This window comes from Nelumbo nucifera, chromosome 2 (genome assembly GCF_055504915.1).
Source record: "Nelumbo nucifera cultivar China Antique chromosome 2, China Antique-T2T, whole genome shotgun sequence".
Lineage (NCBI taxonomy): Eukaryota > Viridiplantae > Streptophyta > Magnoliopsida > Proteales > Nelumbonaceae > Nelumbo > Nelumbo nucifera.
The window spans coordinates 107,555,662-107,576,250 of NC_142650.1; the positions used below are offsets into that span (position 1 = coordinate 107,555,662).

Below are 20,589 nucleotides of genomic sequence, written 5' to 3' on the forward strand. Positions count from 1 at the left end.
CAGAATGCTGAAAATGATTTGATCTTTTGCAGGCTTGTGGTGGTTGCTGTTACCTTACTTATTGATGAAGATGTGGATATGCATGAATCTTACACATTTTGATTACCCATTGCCTGAAGGTGTACTGTCCATTCACGTAAGCTCTTTTACTTGATTGCACTGTCTACTATTGACAAGGCTCAATTATGAACCAAGAACCATCCAAGCTTCTTTAAATTGTTTAATGCACGTTTGCTTCCATTATCAAAGCATTCTATTGCTGTTTTACTTTGCTTTCAAGTTTTGAACTGCTTTTGGTGTAGCATGAAGTGATAGTATGGAGTGAAAGTCTGGCAATCTGAAAAATAGAATGGATGCTAGAAAATGAGTTTGTTAGTTATTCTTGTCATCTCATTTTCATTATCAGGCTTCAGATCCCAAGAAATTTTGCTAATTTTTGTAAAATATTAAAACCACATTGAAATTCAGTGACTTTCAATTTGTTGAATCATGTTGGTGGGTATTGTTGACAATTAATTGTGGATAGGCATATAAGTATGCCAATGGAGATGCCTATAGAGAAAGAGGACCAACATCTTTGCTTTATTGGCAATGCAGTTGGACAGTTCTCTTTGGCAAGACCCAACGGAAGCATCCTATCTAAATAAGATCTAATTTTTTTACTATTTAGTCGTTACTAATAATAGTATTATCATTACTAATATGATTATTGTGGTGTTTACGTTGATAATTTCTTGAAGTGAGGTGTATTATTGTGCAGGGTTGCCTTTCTGTTTATCTTCTTCTTGGTCTATAGAGATTTTTAGGCATTTTGACAAATTTGGAGATCTGTTAGTTTTCAACTTCTCATTGGTTGAATCACAGATTTAACAAGTGGACAAGCATCTGGATCAAACTAGAAAGTGGAGTAAATTGATTGGAGAAGTGTTCTTGTAGCATTGCATCGATGTACTTGTATGGAGAACTAGTTTCTTTTTTGTTTGGTAGAACTATAATGTCCTTTTCTTTTTCCTGTTTCATTTAATCCAATTGCTCTTGCTGCTTTTCCATTCATGTCTTTTGATTTACTTCCCCATTGAATTGAATGGAAAAATGGTTAAAGAGCATCAGTCAGCCGGATTTTGTTTTTGCTGTGCAATTTCCCTAGATTCTACTATGTCAGTTAAAAGTAAAACACATTTCATCTCCAAAGTGGAGGCTACTCATAGAGTTATTCTGTAGAAACTTAATTTTAAACAACACCAGTATCAAGGAACACTGGTATTAAGCGGTGTTTAGGAAACCAGACCAGACCGGCTGGTTGAACTGGTTGAACCATGACCCAGGACTCTGGCCGGTTTGGTCACACCCCAATAACTGTATTTGTTAAAAACCCAGTGAAAACTGGTTGAACATCCGGTTTAACAAGAAAGCCAGTATTGGTCCCAGTTTCATGTACCGCCTGGGTCCTTAAATAGTTGAAAATTTAAAACGTATTTAACAAGTCTTGAACCCATGACCTCTTGTTTTTATATGTTGTTTAATTACAACTAGTCCACCTCTTTGTTTATATTGATTAATGACATTTTGTTATACATACTACTTTATTATGTACGTATTTTAAAGGAAATGTAAATTAAGAAACTTGAACCCTAGTCATTTGTTTTAAAAATTAAGAAACTTGTCATCCATTCACCATATATATATACACATACGACCTGTAGTATATATGTATATACCACGTCATCATGGTTCGATTCTGGATGAACCTTTGACCTGTGAACCTCTCCCCTCTCCCCTCTCTGGTTCTATCTTGGTGGCATCACATTTTTCACTGTCTCACTTGGTTAAATGCCTGAGGAAGCAAGGTAATAGTGCCTTTCTTTCCACTCAGGGCTTTGGTGCTTATAGCCTTGTGATACCTTTGCCTCAAATTATCATATACATTCTGTGTTTGACATGGAAATGACTTCTAAGTAAATATTTTCTTCCAACTAAAGTAAGCCAGTGCTATGAATGCAATGAGGCAACTCATAGATAAGTTAATGTAGAGAACAAGCATGCAATAAAACAATGATAGAACATCTATTTACAGTCTTTGTCTTGCAAAGATAGGAATGGAACCCTGGCTGATAGGGAGTTACAGCCTTTGTTTCTCAAAGAAAGAGTGTGGCCTTATTTTTTTTTTTTTTTTTAATTTGTCCCTTGTTTGTGGTAACTCTATATTGGCGCACCATTGATTGGAAGAACACTTTGAAAGAATTCCTGTCTTCTTTTATCTTATGCCTTCTGTCTTATACACCATCAACCAACCATATGCCATCACAAATGTGCTCAACCTCCTCAAAGAAGATTTTCTAACACAAGATGAAGACCAACTGACCAACAAGTGTGGACCCTTGACTCCAGTGGAACCTTCAAACCTTTTATCATAGCCCATGAACCTCTCTCAAAATCCCATCCTATCCTCTTAAAATCCGTTTGGGAAGATCCTTTCACCTTCTAAATTAAAGGCTTTTTGCTGGGAAGTCTCTCTCAAGCTCATTTATATGCGTGAGATGCTTCAAGGAGACCAAACTGGTTTCCGTCCCCTCACGTTCGTTTCTTCTGTTTCAAATATGGGGAGAACATCTATGATCTATCACTTCTTCTAATCTTGCCCCTTCATGATAAAGATTTGGATTGAACTGCTCCACGAGGAATACTAGATCTCTTTGCCCTGCAAAACTCTCCTTACAATTTCTGTTACTTGTTAAAAAAAATCCTTGAATCCTTCACAAGCAAGAAGAGGCAAGCTTGTGTGTGTTTGTGTTTTTCTTTTTTTGGAACACCAGAGCAGCAATTATGTGGAGCATTTGGAATAAGCGTAATGAAAGATTATTCAACAAAAAAGCTTGAGGTGCACATGCTCACAGATAACATAAAAGTTAAGATTGAGCAATTAGTTAATGACGAGAAGTATTCAAAGGAATCTGGATAGACTACATCCTTGGAGGCTAGGATGCAGTGTTAAGCTATGTGCCCTACAGACAACCATCACTAGCAACTTGGGAGAGTTCAACTAGGATGCAGGGTTTATAATTTTTTTTTCTTTTTTTGGTATTTGGTGATACGCACCTTGTGGACATGGTTTTGAAAATTTGCAAATGATCCGATCCAATCCAATCTTATTTGGTCGAATTCCAATCAGTCCAGCTCGGATCTTCGTATCAGATTCGGATCGTCCCCTATTTGATCCGAGAAGATCCAATCTGATATATATGTTACACACACACACACACATATATATATATATATACATATATATATATATGTGTGTGTGTGTGTGTGTTATTTATTTATTTATATTGCATTTTTATAAATTTGTTATATTATTTATTTTTTAAAAAACAATATGATGAAAATAATTAAAAAAAATACTTGTATTTTTTGTTTTTCTTTATTTAAATTGGTATATTCTATTGTTCTTTTAATAATTTATGAATTTTTAAAGAAAACAAATTGGATCAGATCATATCAGAATATCTGACTTCTTGATTGGATTTGAATTCGGATCCATGTCTATCGGATCTGCAATTAACAATGTTGGATTGGATTTGGATATACTTTGATTTGAATATGATATGATCCGTTTGCATCCCTAGTTGGACCGGATTGGACGGTGGGACCAGTTGGCCCAAGAACCATCCAAGCAATCGGTTCCGTTTCACCCTAAAATCGTTCATAGGCCAAAAACTGTTGACTTGGTCAGTGATCCTTGACTCAGGTAGTTGAACCATCGACCCAAACAATGGTTTTGGTCATTTTTTATTTTAATTACTTTTTTTATATTTTTTAATATCAAAACAGGTCATCTATTCGAACTGAACAGTCAGACCATTTGACCTGCAAACCGATGGCCAAAATGGTTCAATGTCCAGTTTTTATAACCAGTTAACATACCAACTGAGCCACCTTCAGTTGGCTCTATTCGTTTATGATCTGACCCATATGATTCCATCTGATCTGATGATATTTAAACATTTACATTTATGCCTGTATTCATATAGAATTAATACGTATCTGTTTTATTTTTAATAAAGAAGGTTTAGGTCTCATAATTCATATGATCCATTTTTAATTTCATAATTCATGATATACGTATCTGTTTTATTTCTCTAAATAACATATAATATTCTGGCCATTTTTAATTTCATATGATCCATTTTTCATCCCTAATGCCATCTATCCACTAGACTAAAATTTGGGCCAAGTGTTACCATTTTTAGTTTTTTACCCTTAAGACTTTGTTTGGGAATAGTGCAAATGTTGGGCCAGTGAATATATGAACTTTGGTTCAATTTTGCTTGTGTTTGATAAAAATTTATTTGTCTTGAAAATGACAATAAACATAAATTTCAAAGCATTTTTGCAATTAAAATGAGAGTAAAGTTTGCATCATGAAGCTTTTGCACTCAAAGTTGGTCAATGTAAAAAAGGTGGATTCTAATATTGGGATTCGTGTTTGTAGTTATCACAATTAAAAATCGTTTGGCAAGAGTATAAAATTATCAATACAAAACTAAACCAACTCTACGTTTAGTTTGTTTACAGTGCAATGAAGTAAAGCCTGAAGAAAAATTAACTAGATTCAAAACAAATCTATGAGATGGAGAGCAGGGCTGTCATAGATTCAAAACAAATCAGCTAGTCTTAACTATTAAATTAAATCGAGGAAACCTAGACAAAACGTGCAAATTCAATTGTACTTCTATATTCTTCACCATTTGCACAACTGAAAGTTCTCTTTGCAGAATGGAGGAGAGTTTTCACAACTGTTCAACACCGTTGTGTTTGGAAGCGAGTTACCTTGTCAATTAATTAAAAATATAACTACAAGAGCTTTCCTCTTATCAATTATCAGCACTATATACTCCCTCCATTAATTAAAAATATAATAAAATCATAATTTTTTTGTAGATAATATAAAATCCATAACTTAGGTAATACAAAGGTGCTATTCTATTGAAGGGATTTTGGAACTATTTATATTGTTAATGTTGAAGCCAAGGTTTTTAAAACCGATTCAGAGAATGAACCAGTCAGGGGTCCGGTTCCCGGATCGAACGGTCCAATCATTTAAACTGAATGGTTGGCCCGTTTTGACAAAAAAATAAAAAATAGTCAAAGCTATTCGAACGGTTCAAATGGTTAATTGCCTGGGTCAGCGGTTTGCTGACCAAATTCAACGGTTTTTGACAAAAATCTGGTTTTGGGGAAAAATGGAACTGGTCACCTGACCAGTTCCTAGTTTTTCCAATCTGACCGTCCAGTCTGGCCCGTTTTTAAAACCATGGTTGAAGCACAAGATTCAAATAAGTCCAGGGATCAAGTAAGCACATAGGATGATGAGCACAGAGTAAGCACTTAGAAAATTTTTTGACACCTCTGCCTTAAAATATCACCAGTCTACCCTCAAAAAATATTAAAAATAACTTTTGGCACAGTTGTCAGAATACTTATTGAGTTCTCAATGACCATGCTTACAATGCTGTGCCTACTATATCCAGACTTCAACCCTCCCTTAAGGATGGTTATGGACCGGGCTGGGGCCGGGCTTAGATCCGGACTTGAAAATATTATATAATATGAATATAATAATATAAATATTGAATTTGTAGGATGGGCTGGAAATGTTCACCCCTACCTGCCCTATGCACATGGGAGTTCTTTCACCCCTACCATTTTTGGCCACACTAGGTCGTGGGCTGAATCATGAATGGTCTGGTTTGACTGTTCAAGTCACTCAACTATAAAATATAAATGTAAGAAAAAATTACATCAATGTAATAAAATAAATTAACAAAAGTTATAGATTGGAGAGTAGAAGATTAAGGCTACATTTGGCATTTCTTATTTTAAAGACTTATTTCCTTGTTACACTTAAAATGTCCATATTAATAGAGTTTTTAACTACAGAAAGGAGATAAGTCCTTAAAATAAGGAATGTCAAATGCAGTCTAAGACCTCATTTGCATTTTTATGTAAATACTGAAACCTTTCCTCTCTTTTCAAAATGGACTGAAACCTCCCTTATCAGATGCACTAAAGGTCATATATAATAGAGGAGTTAAAAAGTTTAATATACCCTTATGGGCTGAATTTTGAATTAGATTGGTTTCTAATCAAATTATAGAAAAAAAAAAAACCCATCTTATAATTTTCAACATCACAACTATAAGAAACATTTTTTCAGAACACTATGGCCATTAAAACCAGCCTACAAAACAACTATTAACAAATATACTAAAAACTCAAATAAAAGACATGCTAATACTCCGTTCAACATCCAAATGCAAGAAACATCAACTTACCATCAGTTGATGAACCACGAGTTTCATTGATGAACTTCATGCCAATCTTCTTAGTGAGGGGAGGTCTTTGTCCAGTTAAGTTAAACACAAGGGACAACAGGTAAAGGGAATATAAAAGAGAAAAATTAGGTTTTAAAAATATTTCACCCACTCCTCATGATATCACATGCAAACATCTTGGCAAATTGCTAAAGGAGGGGAGGTTTCAGTATTTACAAGAAATGTGAATGGATGTTTAAGTCTTTTACCCGTGTAGATTATTAATTGAGTGGAGAGAGAGAGAGAGCTGTCCAATGCAATTCAAGTCTGACAAAATTTGTCTCTATAATAATTTTTTCTCTTGGCCTTATTGTGCTCCCTTCAATGCTTCAATTTTGTATTCCATCTCCATCCCCCTACCCCACACACATACAAAATAGGCTTATATTTGTGCGACCTCTTCTCTAAGGATGGGATATTTGCTGATGTGGCAGTTGTTTTTGTTTTCAAAAATAAAATTAACCATGTTGTCCAACATCCCCTCTATGATCATCAGTTGATCACTATATTCACCAGCTTAGTATTATGGATGAATATCCTTCTCAAGTTCTACATGAATGATTGAGCCAGATACCTAAGCTTTAGAGCCTGCTTGAGAGAGCTTCTTGAGAGGGCTTCTGCATTGATTGATGAGCTGCTTCACTGGAAAGTAGATTTTGAGGCTTTTGTAAGAATAATTCTGGATTTCCGATTTTTTAACAAATACAACTTCATGGCATTCTGGGTTTAATTCTCAGCTCATTGAATGCCAAAAGCCACTGCATGAACTGCATGAAAGGTCTCCCAAACGGGCACTTAGTATTAACAACCCAATCCAGCTTAATAGTATTGGGGTTTAGATTAGAACCAGTATTCCAGTGCATGATTCGAATCACTGAAAGCCCCACTTGCAATAATTTTATATAGAGAGGTCTTCTCCCTCGTGAAGGGATCATATCTTTGCTTGTTATTTATTTGGCAAGGGACAATATAGGGTGATTGGGCTGAACCAAAGTTACCCAGCAAAACAAAATGGCTTTTTCAGCCTCATTCCCTCAGTGGCGTAGGATTAATTCTTTGCCTCAACTTTCTAGCTATAGCCTTCGAGGGTGACTTGTGAAAAAGCTGCAAGGAGTGGGTGGAACTAACTTGCACGTTGCCACATGAGAAAGAGTTTGGCATTAATAGAGACATATGGGTTGGGTTTTCCCCATAGCTCTGTCACGAAGAAAAAGACATCTTGGGTGGTACCATTTTGGGTTACTAATTCAACTTTTCACACAGGAAATTGGATTTTTGGAAAATCACAGAATATTTTCAATGTGCGATTGGATGTTTATATAAAAGTATCATTTACTTTGGGGGTAGTACACTTTGAGTTTACATCTCCACCCCACAATGCCCCACAGAACATCGATCTCCGCCGTGTATTGGGAACATCTCTCGATGATAACATTATTGGTTCTGATATTATCATCGAGAGATGTTTTCAATACACAGTGGGGATGTGCTGTGGGGCGGATATATGAATTTGTACACTTTAGGGCTTTAACTTTCACTTGCTACAATGAGGTACCCCAACACTCGAGTCCAAATCTATTAATTGACATTATGATGAGTGGTAAATTTATCAAAATAATGGTTCATGATTTGAGTAGTTGAGAGAATTAGTATAATTGCAAAATGATAGAAATGGACATGATTAATATATAGATCATTATGTTGGTTCAACGCCATGTTCATTCAACTTTGAGAAAGAAAATGGGCAAGGGAGGATTAAGAGTTAGGGTTTTAGAGACTTAATAATGAAGAAGACAAGATGTTCTTATAAACCATGCAAATGATAGTTTTGGGATTTTTATATGTTTTAAGGTGCACATGACATCATATGCCCTAATGGTTAGGCATATAGGATGCCACCTCGTAATTTTCCTTAACTAAAAAGAAATAAGGCTATATTGATTAATAATTATGCTTCAAACAATCACTATTTTGAAGAATGAGTTTTAGGCAAAAAAAAATATTATTTTTTAGCTAATTTTAAGCCCCAAAAAATAATTAATTCACAAAATTTTCATAAATTGAAATAAAAAAAAAAATCAAACTACAAAGTCCATTAGAACTAATTCTTTGAAAGTATGCCAAATGCAGCCTTATGTTTTTAGATCCCTATTTTCAGTACTTTGTTACTCTAATACACCCTGAATCTTGTAATTTTATATTAACTATATACTAGTCACCTAAGTGTAGCTTTCAGCTTAATTTGTAAGCCAAAAAGAAAATAAAACTGTTTCTCTCAGCTATTTAATTATTGCTTCCCTTGTGGCTTTTGTCTCATTCCATCCATCTAGTTTCCAGCTCATGGGGCTCCCACATGAGGAGTTTGCTGTCTTCGAGTGAACAAACCACCACGTTACCCTAATATGGTAATTAAACTCAGAAGGTGTGTCGGGCGTTAGACTACCATAACTTCATATCTTGCCACCTGGCAACTTTCACTTGGCCGTTGATTCGTATGTTCATCTACAGCTCATCCCTGCGTGCAATGTTCCTGGAAGCTGCCTCTGAAAGAGGTCCCGTTGTTTATTGCTTGCCTTCAAATGTTCATTAAATCCATCACCATGAATGGTTTTACTGGAATGTTGTTATCTGGGGAAGGATTCCGCGGGAATTGTGGAAAATTTTGAAAATTCTTCAAAGTGTCTGTTTGGGAGGCTTTCACGCAGTGGCTTTTTGGCTTTGGGAGATGGGTTACATTTATATAATCTATAAGCAATGTTTGGTGATAAACAAGAAATGCCTAAATTAGCTGTGTTTCAGCCAAAATGACTTTCCCATTAAGCTTCTTGTGGTTTCTTCAAAGCTTCAGCCCTCCCAAATGGGCTTAGGGGTATCGAGATTTGTTCCTCATGGAATGCACCTTACAGCACATCCCACCGTGTATTGAAAATATCTCCCCATAAAAAAAATACCTACAAGCATGAAAGATTATCCCGATCGATGTACAGCTGAGATGTATTGTGAAATTGTATGAAAAGCACTTTGTGAGGAACAGATCCGGACCTGACCTAGGGCCCTGGTGTTTGGATGGAGATTGGAGATGGGACCTAGATCATGGGTGACAATGACATGCATGTTGAATTGTTGATTATGTACATGTTGACCATGTGAATATGGTTTTCTTGAATGTGGTTCGGGGAACAAGAAAAAGTAAGAGTGTAAGGCTCAAGTGGGTCCAGTTCCAACTTTGAACCGGTTTAGATTTATTGGGAGTTCACATCAGCTCCCCAGAGAATGCGCCCCAAAAATGTCCTACATGCACATATCAGCATGCATTGAGAACATCTTCTGTAGTTATCATTGGGAGATGTTCCCAATACACAGTTGGGATGTGTTGTGGCACATTTTTGGGACGCATTCTGTGGGGGGGCAGATTTGAATTCATTTATTGGAACCCAGTTAATAAGAGATTGAGTTCTGGACGTTCTATTCAAGATACGTTATCATCACCATCATCATGATCTAATCCCTACCCAATTATATGGGGTTGGCTACATAAATTCTATTTTGTTACTGTGTTTGATAAAAGGGCAAATGCTGAACCAAAATAGAAATTGCGCTTTGGTTCGATTTTATATGCATTTTGATAATAAAATGTTTTTTGTTCTACTGAAAATGACAATAAATTCATTTTTTCCTAGACATATTTGCATTTAAAATGGGAACAAACCTAAGCATTCAAAGATGCATGCATAGGAAGGAAAGATGTATATATTCTTTATCTTTCCTTTGATTTTGAATAATAAGATTCACTCAAAGTTCAGGGGGCTAAATGTCACTGCCCCAAATGAGAATCTGAATCTCCTGCTCATGAATGGTGACATATAAATACAGAAGATGTTCCCAACTTACAGCTGTAGTGTCCGGTAAGTAGATGTAGATAGGATCCTTGTGGGTAAATGTTTATCCTAAATCTTAATCAACATTATTTAGTTATTACACATTCATGATTAAAAACACTACAATAACAAAAATATGCAATAATAGAAACCAAAAGATAAAATAAAATAAAATAAAAAAGGGTACAATAATTTAAAGACACATGTTCTAATGTCATAACATGATATTTAGGTGTCGTTTGGCAAATCTTTTTAGGAAGATTTTTTGACAACGGAAATGGGTCAAAAGATGTAACAAGCTTTTGGGTATTGTTTTTAATGATCTAAACCATTTGATAAATATCCTAGTCTATCATGATCTATAAAGCTATTAAATGAAAGATTTTAAGTGTTGAAATATAGATTTGAAGCTTCTAGATTTACGGTCATTTTGGGCTTTCATGAACTTTGATCTTTCTGGCTTCTTGCCTTTTATTGCCAAATAGACCAAGTTTTGATCTTCCAAACTATGAAAAATCTAAAAAACCACACGAAAAGATTTTCAAACACCTTTATTCGTCAAGTCAACGAATCAGGTTTGATATGAATTTGTCTCAATCTAATCCGATTGAATGGAGAGGGGATAGCAAACCCGCCCCACCCCATTCCACTTTATATATGGTACACCCATACTCAATCGACACTATATGAATTAATATTTGAAAGCTGTAATGTCAAGGGATCGGATTCAGCAGAAATCCACCCCAACTCGAAACCCGATTCAGATGGATCCAACACTAACCATATAGGGTCCATCCATGCGGATTTACCACCTAACCCGACCCACCAACATCTTCAGTTACCTTTTTGATAATGATTTGCGTGGAGGAGGAGATTGAGGTACAAACATGCTCTCCGTTGTATATACAAAAGAAAAGTCAGTTTGGAGCCTTCTGTTTAGCTGAATTAGGTTAGAAAATTCCAGTCAAGGTCACCCATTTAATATTTGAATATAATAGTACAAAGCCATGGAAAAGAAAACAGAAATAGAGAGAAGAAATGAAAGAAAGAAAACATCGTAGCAAAATTTGAGAAAACCTTATAGGACTCTCCCTGCCTGTGTGAATTAACATGTCACATCCTCTCGACAGCCCAGGCTGTCAAATGTGGACAGCCAAAGCTTTTTCCCAGAATTTTCTTGTGAGTCCAAATAAAACATGAAAACATAACCAAGCTGGTGATTGTTATAAATTTAAAACACCAAATGATATGCTTTTCTTTTTTATAATTGGTGTGTTTGTGTTTTATTGGAGGGTTAGAAAAGAAGTGTTTCCGCTGTGCTAACTAGAGGTATAATTTGGGTTTGGTTGGGTTGAGAATTTGTTAAATTCTTAATTGGTTCGAGCCCTAATCCAAATAGAATATAATTGAAATTCTTCAAATCAGGCAATCCAATTTAGAAGCTCTATGATAACAGCTGATGCAAATTCACAGCCTCAAACTGTCCACTTTCATAAATTTGTTCAGTACTTTCATCACACCGCTCATATGGAACACTGTACTGCCATTTCAGGTGGGTGGGTCCCCAATTAAGTAGGTCTCAATTAGGTAGGTCCATAGATAGTATTCCACTTTGATAGTGTGAGATAGATTTATAAGATAAAGAAGAAAATGAAAAGAAGGGAAATTGTATGCCTAGACAATTCAATATGTGCTCTTGAAGTCAATGAATGAATTATAACTTATACCAGACTTTCATCACATTTTCTGAAGTGGGAGTAGGTCATTAAATGTTGTTGCAAAGCCTAGAAAACTTCTGATTCCTCAACCTAATTTATTGAAGGTATAAAAATGGGATAAATTATCTATCAAAAAGAAAGAAATGGAATAAGTGCCTGCTTGGCTAGTCTTTTTTAGAAGATCCATTCTAAAATTTGACAGTTAAAAGATATAGTGAGATTTTGCAAATACATCGTGAAAGATCAAAGACTGTGGTTGAAATCTCTTTTATAGATTTTCAAAAAGACCATAAAAGTTAGAAGACCGTTTGCTAATATGATGAAAATATGTGTTGTATATATATGAATGTCTAAATGTGCATTTTATAGTTATGAGCCCCACGTGCAATCACAAAAAATGGGTCTTATACGCAAGTTCACCTATGCATATCTTCCACTATGGTCTATAAATATTTTTCAAGGTGGACCCCTTACATACCATTGGTGGACATGTATGTGGGGTCCATGTGTGGATGTGTATGTTCCCACATACATTTTCTAAGGTGGTCCCTACATACCGTTGGTGGACAAGTATGTGAGATTCATGTGTGGACATGTATGTGGGGCTCACATACATTTTCCAAGGTGGTCCTTGGGGTGAGCATTCAGTAAAAAACTGAACCAAATAAATCGAAATTTTAAAAATTGAATTAGAAATATGAAAACCGAACTAAAACCGAATTAAAGGAAAACCGAAATTTTTTATTCAGCTTTCGATTAAAACCGAATTTCAAAAATATATATACTATATTATATATTTTATATATCATAACATATAATATATAAATAAATATTATGAAATAAAATTTTATTATATTATATGTTAATATATATATATAAATATATTATATATTAAATATAATATGTTATATATTATATATTATATATTACATGCTATATAGAAAAGTTTGGTTAATTTGGTTTTTACAATTAACCAAATTTCTAATTCTAGAAATCAAAACCGAAACCAAAATATTTAAAAAACAAAAAACCGAATTGAATTAACCAAAAACCAAAATAACCAAACCGAAAAAGTCGAAACCGAAATTTTCAGTTCAATTTTTTATTTTAATTGAATAATGCTCACCCCTATTGATCCCCACATAATATGTAACTTGGGCCCCACATACCATTGGTGGTCCCACTTACACATTCAAATAATTTTTTGTCAAAAGATAAATCATTTTCTCCCAAGCGTGTACGTTGTGCCACACGTTTGAAGAAGATGTGGAGTACTAAAAGATTATAAAACCTTCATTTGAAGCTTCCTGAAAATAAAAAAAGGCGCAAACTCGGATTGCTTGCGTCTTTTATGGGCCGGAGCTTTTTTTCAATAGATTTTTCCATTGCCAATCGAAAAAAGCCTAGAATTTGGGCTTCCAGACTTTTAATCAGTTCAAAACCCGTGCGAAGAGACTTGTCAAACTCGGCCTCACTTAAAATCCCTTTCCAAAGATTTCCATTTACAAATCCACACATTTAGCTTAGCGTCAGTCATGCAAAGTGGATGAGACCCAACTGCAGTACTGCACATCAGCACATGCTTGCTTCCCTAATTTTCTCTGTGGTCTCCAAGCTTCAATATCTTGTTTGGACAAGAAAGCGATTGGACTTTCTTAACACGGACAACCTGCTTTAACTTGTGGAAAAGCTTAAGCAGGATATTATATAATGTTTTGTGTTTTTGGATACTTAAAAAGGTTAATGACTCATGGATAGTCAATAGGAACAAAACCTCTGCTGTATATTATTCAAATGGTTAATATATATATATATATATATAAAGCTTTTTAATTAAATCAAACTGGACTGTAACTAAGACTTTCCCCTTTAATATAAAGAATTCTGAATTTTGACTAGAGTGAGACCCTTATGAAATTGATTATGATTTTGTTGCATGTGAGCTACACCTTGGCTTTTATGTAATGCATTTGGATAAAAACTATCATAATGGGTTTCTATTGATTCCTCCCCATGAGATATTTTTATGACTTTGCACTGTTGTTAAGATAGTATAATAACTATCAATAATAATGGCCATTATTAACCATTTTAATAATGGAAGGGGGGGTTTGATTTGAGTCTGAGAGCATCCACTTTGTGCAGAAAAACATGTCAGATGTTAACTCTATGGTCAGTATTTAACCCCTTCCAAGACCCTGGAGACCTTAACACTAACAGTGCGTAATAACCATTTATATTATTGTCATTGTAATAAAATTATATTTGATTAATATTTAAATTGACATAAAAATGGTATAGAGATGGATAGGATTGGAGTAGTCGATACATGATCAACCCAGAGGGTCCCTTGTTTAATGGGTACTTTGAAGTTATCATATCTTCACTTGGATAAACAAGAAATATTATTCAGAGAAAATCTTAATTGATTAAGATTAAAATTTTTTATTTTTTTTTAATTATATAAACTTTTAAGATTCAACAATACATCCCATCAGATATACCATATTATATTGACAAGCTCCCAAATTTTTGAGATTTTGACTATTTTGAATTTTTTAATAAAACTCTAGAAATCAGCAAACAGTTACATCTTTTAAATACCAAATATCAATCTAACAGACATTTTAAGTTTTGACAAAAATGGTGCTGGCTTGTTACTTAGAATCCTCCAGAAATTAATGGCATTAGGTACCCGAGATCCGGGAACTAGTTATGACAACAAGGCTATGACACGACAGTCATATCAGAGATTCAGAGAGCTCACAGATACGGTCACGAAATGAAATTAATTATCTTTAGTTAAGTGGATAAGTTATTAATGGCTAAGAGCCTAAGACAGTGCTTTGATGGAATTTTTTGACTTGGCTTATTTCCTCTTCATCCCTCTTTTTTGACATGCCTGATTGCTTCATCTTAAAGTGTGATTTATGTTGTGGTTGATAATGGTAATTATATTATTAATGAACTTTGAAGTTGTGTATAATATGTTTATATTTCTGTGGGCCCAGAAACCCATTAAATTGACTTGGCATCCCAAAGGTAACCCTATGAAACTATCTCAACTACCATCAAAAGACCCAACACTTTGGCTCAGTTTGAAAGGAGTACAAATGCAAATACAAAACCTTAGCACTATTTTGTATGTATTTATATAGTATATATTTGCATTTGTACTCTTCCAAACTCAGCCTTTGGAGACTGAAGATAGCCTTCCAATGACTGACTGACAGCCCATTTGGGTTCTCTGGATTTTTCACCAAATATAACTTATAAACTGTTCATGTAGGATTCACCTTAAAAAGTCAGAAGTTATTCCTCTTCAGCCCTTCTAAATGGGTACATAATTAATGGCTGAAGTGGCTGAACTGAATGATTTATTACCTTATCTTTGATGATAAGATAGTTGTAGAACGAAATATTTAGGGGTATAATAGTCAGCCTAACATGACATTAAGCCAAAATAAGCCATTCAGTTTTCTTCATTTTAACTATTACCAAACAGGCCTTAGACTTCTTATCCCTTTTATTGGGCCCGCTAACCTTATAATATTTCCCACCTATTTGGAAGTGTTACCACCGAAGTGTAGAGAAATCTTATTTGAAAAAGTGCTTCAAAATAATATATTAGCTTGTCTTTGGGTAGCAAAGATATAAAAAGAATTTTTTCTTTTTCTTTTTTCTTTGGTTTCTTCTTTTTGGAGTTTCAGCCTTGAACCCAAAACTTTAGTTTTGAAATTCAGGTTAATCAACAGAAATGACCGAAATTTCAGATCTATGTTTCCTCTTAGGCAGTCAGATGTTGCATTGTTAGGGCCCTCAAGGAACCAATACCCTAAACGGGGGCTGTCAAGAGGAGGTTAAAGTGATAAAAACAGCCTTTTTACCATTGGTTTTAAGTCTTAACAATTTAAGGGTATCACATCAGAACCTTTTATTGTGAGATGAAGGTAGGCTAATTGGCTAATTGAACACAATCCCACTACGGTTAGGGAAATTAGGGCAATAGAAGCAGCCCTTAACTGTAGGGGTGTCAATTGGATTGGATTTGGTCCAATTCGATCCAATCCAATGTGAGTTCATTACAAATGGACCAGGTTCAATCCAATCCAATGAATATTTTGGACTTTTTTGGATTGATCAAATTCAATGTTTGGATCATTCAATATTTAAATTTGTTTTAATTTAGATTGATTTCAATCCAAATCCGGTCTATTGACACCTATATTAATTCTTATCTTATATTAATGGACCAGATATTGACTAAATTCAATCCAATCAAATCCAATATAAATTTATTATGGATGGACCAGGTCTAATCCAATCTAATAAATATTTTGGACTGGTTTGGTCTAATCCAATATGTCTTATTGGTCCATCCAATCCGCCCAAATTGATTAACCGGTCCATTGACACCCTTATTTGACTGGTTATCAAACCCTTCAGTCTATAGGATATGAAAAATTGGCAGTTTGATGAGATGATTGTACAAGAGGGGATGAACAACAGTTAAAGTTCTAAAGTCTAAATAAATAAATCCCTTTCCAAAGGATTCCTCCCCCCTTAGTCCTGTGATTTATCAGGCAAATTGAGTAATCTTTCCATTGTGATAGCCTCACCATCCGGGAGGCTTTCATTCTTAAGCCTTCTCAAGAATGATATCACTTTCAACCTCTACTTCAGAAATACCATTATTGAGGCAGAGAGACAAACCATCATGAAGAGCCAAGCATTAAACCTCTATTTGACTATTAGTTGAAAATCACTTATAATTAGCATAACAGATACCCTTTATTTACTGTTTTTATAAAAGAAAATACTGTTAATTGTATTTATTTTTCTTTGTTAGACATGTATTTCATTTATCAAAGAAAAAGCATTTCCCCGAGTCAAGAATCGTCAAGTCTATAAATTAACAGATACAAATGTAAGTAATATATTGTAAGGTTCAAAATTTCGTCACGTATCAGAGTGTATCAATTGATACATATCGTATCGGACCCCTCCAATATGCTTCTACAGTGTTTCGGGTACCACCTATTTCAGGGGGTAGATGGGCTTTAAACCAACCCCCCTGAACAAGTTTCAAAGAAAAACATTAAAAAAAAAAAAAAAAAAAGAAGAGCGAGCCAAGATACAGTCCGATATGCCCTTACTGATGTATCGGGCTGTATCGATATTTTGAACCTAGATATGTTGTCAAAATAATTCATCTCTAAAGAAATAATAAAAATTATTAAAAATTTCATCCTAACTATAAAATTGGTTTATTCGACTGAGTAGAATTGCTCAAATTTGGATGAGTCAACTTGATTTCTAGCTAGTTATAGAAGAACAAGTCCCCTAGCTATAAAATTGAGTGTGCATGTATAATTCCCATCTTGCCCATGGTTTTAATGTCGTTGAAATTTCATGAAGATTTTTTTTTTCTTTTGGTTTGGTGAGTGAAATTAAATTAATCAACTCTTAGATCGAAAAGAATTTAAATGAAAATTAGTTTCAAAATTCAATACATTCTTATAATAACTTCAACCCAATTTGTAAATAGTTTATAAAATTTAGAAAAAGAAACAAAATGTACATAACTTTAAGTTAAATAGGGTATGTATAGAAGAAATAATATAACCACATATTAGTTTTTAATGTTTGTTCATGTGTGTGTAATGAATTTAAATTTAATTGCAATATTTGGAATTAAAATGCCGATATTTCATACAACTAAAATCCATAATTTCATGGTAAGAGGGTTTAATTTGTGATGCAAAATTTAGGGGAAATATTGAATTTCATTGACTCATGTAGGAGACAGACCTCTCAAACATTGCTTTCATAAAAATAAAAGTTTGGCTTCCTAACTTGGTAAGCTATTGATGTTTGTCTTAACCTCACCTTCTAAAGCATTATATATGACATAAACTAAAGTTGTCTTTGGGTCAAGGTTTAAAGTATCGACACGAATTAGTCTGTATCGGCTGATATGTATCGTTTTGGGATCTTTTGATATGTCCTTATAGTGAGTGTATCAAGGGCCTGATCAGTTCAGGGGATGGAAGAGACTTAAACCGGCCCCCTTGAACCGATTTTAGAAAAAAATAAAGAAAATAGTATCGATTTGCCCGATACGCCCATACTGGCATATTGGACATATCGATATTTTAAACCTTGCTTTGGGTATATGTAAATATTTATGCTTTATCCTAATTTAGGATCCATTTGGGAGAATTGTAGATTGAGTTGCTTTGAAAAAAGCCACTAAAAGAAGCTTTAGTGAAAAGCCATTTTTGGTTGGTTGAAACGCAACGTTTTCTTGCTTTCCAAGGTAGGTCCCATATAGACAGCCTATGAGTTACATATGGTGAAAAATCTAAAGAGCTCAAATCGGAGCAAAGATTAATTGAATGCAATGGGACCCGCACGGGTCCCATATGGGCCAAAAGCTGGTTTATGAAATATTTTTTTGGCTTTAAATTGTTATGTTTTCGAAAAGCAATTCTGACCAAACACCTAAAACACATTTTAGTTAAGCTGAATTTGGAAGGAGTGTAAATGTAAATATGTAAAGTATAAAACCTTATATTTTATATTATTTTGTATGTATTTAAGCTGTACATATTTGCTTTCCAAACTGAGCCTTAATTTTTATTTCTCACAGCCCAAATTCAAAAAGTGTTATCCAAACAACACAAACACCATCAAACCAAAGATTTCATATCAACGGTCAAGGTTATTTCCCTCAAATATTCCCAACAAGTGCAATTCTAGTTGACAACGACTCCTAGCGATTCTTGAAAATTTCGCGCGTTAGCCCTACTGTGAGTGAGAAGATACTACAAGGCACAAAGGTTACCAATGTGTCTCGCGTAAATTACGAATTAATAAGGGGCATAATCGTCAAGAAGGACATATAAAAAGGACGCAGGCAGCAGGCTCTCATAATCCGGAGCCTCCGACGTGGTGGATAACGTCAACCGTCACAAAGAGAAAGAGTACGAGAGAGAGAGAGAGATGGGTGTCGTCCTCTTTATCTCAGTCCTCCTTCTCGCCGTTACTTCTTCCGTTAATTCCTGCTCGCCGTCGGACCGAGCAGCTCTTCTCGCCTTCAAAGCTGCACTGAAAGAGCCTTACTTGGGTATCTTCAACTCATGGACGGGCAATGACTGCTGCAACAACTGGTACGGCGTCCACTGCGACCCAACCGACGGCCGAGTCGCTGATCTAACCCTACGCGGCGAGTCAGAAGACCCCATCTTCGAGCAAGCCGGGAGGTCCGGTTACATGACCGGAACCATCTCTCCGGCCATATGCAAGCTCGATCGCCTCACCACCCTCATTATCGCCGACTGGAAAGGAATCAGTGGTGAGATTCCCGCGTGTATCACTTCCATTCCTTACCTCCGAGTCCTCGATCTCATTGGCAACAAGCTCACCGGAAAGATTCCTTCTGATATCGGAAAGCTCCAGCACCTCACTGTCTTGAACGTTGCCGATAATCTCATCACGGGTACAATCCCACCGTCGCTAGTGAACCTCGCCGGACTAATGCATCTCGACCTCCGAAACAACCGTATCACCGGTCAGATTCCTAGCGACTTCGGCAAGCTTCAAATGCTCAGCAGAGCTCTTCTGAGCCGTAACAAGCTCTACGGCCCCATCCCGAGTTCGATCTCTACAATTTACCGACTCGCCGACTTAGATCTGTCCATGAACCAGATCTCCGGCACCATTCCCGAATCTCTCGGCAAAATGCGGGTCCTATCGACCCTGAATCTAGACGGCAACAAAATATCCGGCCAGATTCCGACTAGCCTGTTGAGCGGTTCCGGTTTAAATATACTGAACTTGAGCCGAAACTCGATTGAAGGAGACATACCAGACGTTTTCGGCTCGAAAACGTACTTCACGGCGCTCGACCTGTCGTACAACAACTTGAGAGGTCCGATACCGAAATCAATAATCTCCGTGGCTTACATCGGCCACCTGGATCTCAGCTACAACCACCTATGTGGCCAGATTCCGGTGGGTTCTCCGTTCAACCATCTCGAAGCTTCGTCGTTCATCAACAACGATTGCCTCTGCGGCTCTCCTCTTCAAACCTGCTAAGTGTTTCGGCCGAAATACGGATTCGGAAGTATCGGTATCGGTCTGAAGCTGCCTCTCTCTCTGTATTATGTTTAATCTATAGTAAATTTGTAATGGATTTTTAAATTATGCCGTGATCTGGAAAACGACAAAACCAAAGAGGGTCTGCCCTGCACGTGAGAAACAGACTCAAAGACAGTAATCAGTTTATAATGAATAGTTTTTATAGTTGCCTTTTCTTTGTAATTTTTTTATTATTCAGGAATATTGTTGGAAACGAATGAAACGTCAAGGGTCTTCGTTGTAGTTTTACTTACACGAGTCGTCTTTGTACTGTTTGTTTACTAAAGTGGGGATTTTTCTATAAAAAGAAAGATTAAGAGGGGCTTTTTTTTCAATAAAAAAAAGATTGCAAACAGTGGCCATGTGGTAAAGTAATAAGTTTGAAGTGGGTTAGGGTCCGTTTGGTTTGTGGGATAGAGGTTGGGTGAAATGAGATTTCAATTCCCATTCCTTCCTGGCAAAATGGCCATGTCAGCACAA

At 35.6% G+C, this 20,589-nt stretch overlaps 2 protein-coding genes across 3 annotated transcripts in view; both read left to right on the plus strand.

The window, feature by feature from the left end:
- The window catches only part of LOC104603447 (Cornichon family protein), a 79,077-nt gene extending 77,886 nt beyond the window's left edge, over positions 1 to 1,191 (plus strand). The window contains exons 5-6 of one of the 2 annotated variants that reach the window (XM_010267473.3): positions 33 to 136; positions 761 to 1,191. In XM_010267473.3, coding sequence (XP_010265775.1) covers positions 33 to 102 — 70 coding nt within the window. In that variant the 3' untranslated portion in view covers positions 103 to 136; positions 761 to 1,191. The remainder of the gene's footprint in view (positions 1 to 32; positions 137 to 760) is intronic. The other variant, XM_010267472.3, reaches the window with a different exon arrangement.
- Positions 1,192 to 18,887: 17,696 nt separating this feature from the next.
- LOC104603446 (uncharacterized) lies at positions 18,888 to 20,358 on the plus strand. Its single transcript, XM_010267470.3, has one exon. The coding sequence runs from the start codon at positions 18,973 to 18,975 to the stop codon at positions 20,065 to 20,067; it is 1,095 nt and encodes a 364-aa protein (XP_010265772.2). The 5' UTR covers positions 18,888 to 18,972; the 3' UTR covers positions 20,068 to 20,358.
- The last annotated feature ends 231 nt before the right edge of the window (positions 20,359 to 20,589 follow it).

Excerpts from the sequence above, each read along its gene's own strand:
- LOC104603446 (XM_010267470.3), top strand. The coding sequence starts at position 18,973 with ATGGGTGTCGTCCTCTTTATCTCAGTCCTCCTTCTCGCCGTTACTTCT.